Here is a 4,587-nt window from a genome sequence, read left to right as displayed (position 1 = left end):
GAAACAGCAAGTGTACATTGTAGATACTACCAATGGGGGCTTGTGCACATCTTTCATTAGTCAGCCAGTTGGTAATCCTTGGAATGCAGAACATGATCATCATCATCAGCACCCTGAAGACATGAACTATGTGTCAAACTATGGAGGCCAGAGATAGGGCAATCAGAACTGGGGTCAGCAAACTCAGCAGCCCATACAGACCACCTCAGCCACAGTACAACGCTAGAAACATGGGAGGTATGAGATCTTCTAACAATATGGCACCTTATCCAAGGCCACAAGGGTACAACAATCAGCAGCAAGGGTATCCCCCACCTCAGCAACAGCATGGTGGAAGGCAAGAAGATGGGTTCACGAGACTTGAAGCAATGATGCAGCAGGTTATTGGGTCCAATGCAAAACTAAATTAAAGAGTAGATGCACATGACGCAACAATCAAAAATATTGAAGTGCAATTGGGCCAAATTTCAATGTCTCTGAACAATTGTCCTCAGGGGACATTACCTGCAGACACCCTGATTAATCCAAAAGATCAGGGCCCAAAGTAGCTGATGGCGGTGAGTCTCCGTAATGGCAGGGATCTAGATGTAGAACAAGAGAGAGCTCGAAAAAATATATAGGCTGAGACATTCATTCCAGTGCCCATTGAGCTGGATGAGTCTACGATACTGACAGAAGTGACAGTCCAACTTGCTTAGGAAGAAAAGAACATTCAGCAGGAGACCGAGAAAGTAGCTTAGCTAGTTGAAGAGCCAGTAGTTGAAATAGAATCTGATAAAGAGAAGTCCCAAGTGATTGGGAAGAAGATACCTCCTGCACCCTTTCCACAAAGGCTGGCCAAGCATCAAAAGGAGGAGCAGTATAAAAAGTTCTTTGAAATGCTCAAACAAATCCAGGTAAATATTCCACTGATTGAAGCTTTAAAGGAGATGCATGGGTACGCAAAAATGATAAAGGACTTGATGTCCCGGAAATTAGATTTTCAAGACTTGGCTACGGTTACACTTACTCAGACCTGTAGTGCAGTGGTGACGAGACCTATTGCTGAAAAGCTGTCTGATCTAGGTAGCTTTACAATTCTATGCATTATTGGGAATTTCGCCTTTGCTAAGGCGCTCTGTGATTTAGGGGCCAACATTAATCTTATGCCCCTGGCTATCTATAAGAGGTTGGGCATTGGGAGAGCTAGACCCACCTCCATGTTGCTGCAGCTGGCTGACAAGACTATGAAGCGTCCATTCGGTATCCTTGATGATGTGCTTATTCAGGTGGGGAAATTTGTATTCCCTGCAGATTTTGTGATCTTGGATTGCAAAGTGGATGAAGAGATTCCTATAATCTTAGAAAGACCATTCTTGGCCACGGGGATAGCTCTGATTGACTGTGAGACTGGGAGCTCAAAATGAGACTCAATGATGAGGAAATAACGTTCAATGTGCAGAAGTCTGTGAGGCGACCAAGCGAGTTCACCAATTGCTCTCTTATTGATGTTGTGGATGTAATTGTAGAGTCTGATGATGAGGTGTTGACGATTGAGGACCCCCTTGCTGTATGTTTGATGAACTTAGATGAAGTGAATGTTGAGGATTTGGCGGAATGGGTGTTGGCATTGGAAGGTAGAGGGTTATGGGAGAGAAATCTAGAGTTTGAGCCCTTGCACTTAGAAAAGAGAGAAACTCTTCCAGCTAAGCCATACATTGAAGAACCACCAAAGCTGGAGTTAAAGCCATTGCCAACCCACCTTAGGTATGAATTTCTGGGACCTGACTCCACATTACCTGTTATTATCTTATCTAGTTTGTTAGATGTGCAGGTTCAAAAACTTTTATAGGTACTAAAGGAGTGCAAAACTGCCATAGGGTGGACCATGACAGACATCAGGGGGATCAGCCCCGCCTACTGCATGCACAAAATTCTGCTGGAAGAGGGGCACAAACCTTCCAGGGAACATCAGAGGAGGCTGAACCCCAACATGAAGGAAGTGATGAAGAAGGAGGTGATAAAGTGGTTGGATGCGGGAATTATTTTCCCAATATATGACAACAGCTGGGTGAGCCCAGTGCAATGTGTCCCTAAAAAGGGTGGCATGACGGTTGTGACAAATTACAACAATGAATTGATCTCAACAAGAACCGTCACAGGCTGGAGAATTTGTATGGACTATCGAAAGTTGAATCTAGCCACCCGGAAAGACCACTTCCCACTTCCCTTCATTGATCAGATGTTGGACAGATTGGCAGGGAGGTCACACTTCTGTTTTCTGGATGGGTACTCAGGGTACAATCAGATCTCCATTGCACCGGAGGACAGAGAGAATACCTCCTTCACATGCCCGTATGGCATTTATGCCTTTAGACGGATGCCCTTTGGCCTATGCAATGCACCTGTCACATTCCAATGGTACATGATGGCCATATTCACTGACATGGTTGAGGACATAATGGAGGTGTTCATGGATGACTTCTAAGTGGTGGGGAATTCATTTGATGAGTGCCTGATAAATCTGACGCGTGTGCTGAAATGGTGCATCGAGACTAACTTGGTTCTGAACTGGGAGAGTGCCATTTCATGGTGCAAGAAGTCATAGTCTTGGGGCACCGGGTGTCAATCAAGGGAATAGAGGTGGATCACGCGAAAGTTGATGTAATAGCAAAGCTGCCTCCACCAACTTCAGTCAAAACCATCAGAATCTTCCTTGGACATGTCAGTTTTTACCGGAGGTTCATAAAAGACTTCTCCAAAATCGCCAACCCCCTCTGTAAGTTATTAGAAAAAGATCACCCGTTTTTGTTTTCTGATGATTGTAGGGTAGCATTTGAGGAGTTGAAAAAGAGACTAGTCACAACACCCATCATTGTTGCCCCCAACTGGGAGCAACCGTTCGAACTAATGTGTGATGCTAGTGACTATGTAGTGGGAGCAGTGCTAGGCCAGCGGAAAGACAAACTGATGCACCCAATCTACTATGCTAGTAGAACGCTGAGTGGGGCCTAGTTGAACTACACTATGACTGAAAAGGAGATGTTGGCTGTAGTGTTCGCATTTGACAAGTTCCGATCCTACCTGATAGGGTCCAAGGTAATTGTATATACTGACCATGCAGCTCTCAGGTACTTAATAGAAAAGAAAGAATCTAAGCCATGCCTGATTCATTGGGTGTTCCTATTGCAAGAGTTCGATCTTGAGATTCGTGACCGTAAGGGCACTGAGAATCAAGTCGTTGATCATCTATCACGACTTGAGGGAGATGAAAATGTTGTTGAGGTTGAGGAAATATTGGAAACATTTCCAGACGAGCAGCTGCTCGCCACCACTCAGCAGGAAGCACCATGGTATGCAGACTTTGCTAATTACCTGGCCAGTGGTATAGTTCCTCACAACCTTTCATTGGCCAAAGGAAAAGATTTTTTCGTGAAAGCCGCCAGTATTACTGGGATAAACCTTATCTGTTTAGAATATGGCTTGATAATATGATCCGGAGATGCGTCCTCGAGATAGAGCAATTTTCTGTTTTGCAGGCTTGTCACGCATCGGCGTATAGTGGACACTTTGGAGGGGTTAGGATAGCGGCAAAGGTGTTAGAGGCTGGATTCTTCTGGCTGACAGTGTTTAAAGATGCGCACCTATGGGTGAAGGGATGCAATGAATGTCAGTGGACCAGGAACATTTACCGACGCCACGAGATGCCCATGAACCCAATTCAAGAGGTGGAAGTGTTTGACGTCTGAAGGATTGACTTCATGGGTCCCTTCGTCAGCTCCTATGGCAATAAGTACATTATTGTTGCTGTAAACTATGTGTCCAAATGGGTGGAAGCTGCGGCGTTACCCACCAATGATGCAAAAGTGGTGGTGGGATTTCTAAAATAGAACATATTCACCCACTTTGGGACACTATGAGCAATTATTAGTGATGGAGGCACTCATTTCTGCAACAGGGCCTTTTAAAAGTTGCTTGCTAAGTACGATGTGCGCCACAAGGTGGCTACTCCTTACCACCCGCAAACTAGTGGACAGGTTGAAGTGTCCAACAGAGAAATCAAGAGTGTGTTAACCAAAACTGTGAACACCACAAGAACTGATTGGGTGAGGAAGCTAGATAATGCACTTTGGGCTTACAGAACTGCCTTCAAAACTCTAATTGGTATGTCACCATACAAGTTGGTGTTTGGGAAGGCCTTCCACCTGCTAGTGGAACTTGAACATAAAGCGTGGTGGGCATTGAAACAGCTGAACTTAGACATGGAAGCTGCGGGCACATCAAGAGTCACTGAATTGCATGAGCTCGAGGAGTTCAGATATCTTGCTTTTGAGAGCACAAAATTGTACAAGGAGAGAATGAAGAGGCTGCACGACTAGAACATTGTTGAGAGAAATTTCAAACCCGGGGACATGGTATTGCTATACAACTCAAGACTACGTCTGTTCCCAGGTAAACTTAAGTCACGATGGTCTGGACTTTTTCGAGTAGTTGAAATTTTCCCTTCAGGAGCTGTTGAGATTTCCAAAGAGAATGATTCTCGTACATTCAGAGTCAATGGTCAGAGATTGAAGCCATATGTGGGCATGAGCGAGAAAAAGGAAGTGT

The 4,587-nt window shown here is 44.8% G+C and overlaps 2 protein-coding genes across 2 annotated transcripts; both read left to right on the top strand.

The window, feature by feature from the left end:
- Positions 1–230: 230 nt before the first annotated feature.
- On the top strand, positions 231–1,406 carry LOC138878642 (uncharacterized). Its single transcript, XM_070158332.1, has 2 exons — positions 231–380; positions 897–1,406. The coding sequence occupies exons 1-2, from the start codon at positions 231–233 to the stop codon at positions 1,404–1,406; spliced, it is 660 nt and encodes a 219-aa protein (XP_070014433.1).
- Positions 1,407–3,740: 2,334 nt separating this feature from the next.
- LOC138878641 (uncharacterized) lies at positions 3,741–4,358 on the top strand. The gene is made up of 2 exons (XM_070158331.1): positions 3,741–3,851; positions 3,951–4,358. The coding sequence occupies exons 1-2, from the start codon at positions 3,741–3,743 to the stop codon at positions 4,356–4,358; spliced, it is 519 nt and encodes a 172-aa protein (XP_070014432.1).
- The last annotated feature ends 229 nt before the right edge of the window (positions 4,359–4,587 follow it).

Source organism: Nicotiana sylvestris, chromosome 9 (assembly GCF_000393655.2).
Source record: "Nicotiana sylvestris chromosome 9, ASM39365v2, whole genome shotgun sequence".
In the NCBI taxonomy this organism is placed as follows: domain Eukaryota; kingdom Viridiplantae; phylum Streptophyta; class Magnoliopsida; order Solanales; family Solanaceae; genus Nicotiana; species Nicotiana sylvestris.
Note: the sequence above shows the minus strand (reverse complement) of the source record. Positions and strands in the feature narration are given on the sequence as shown.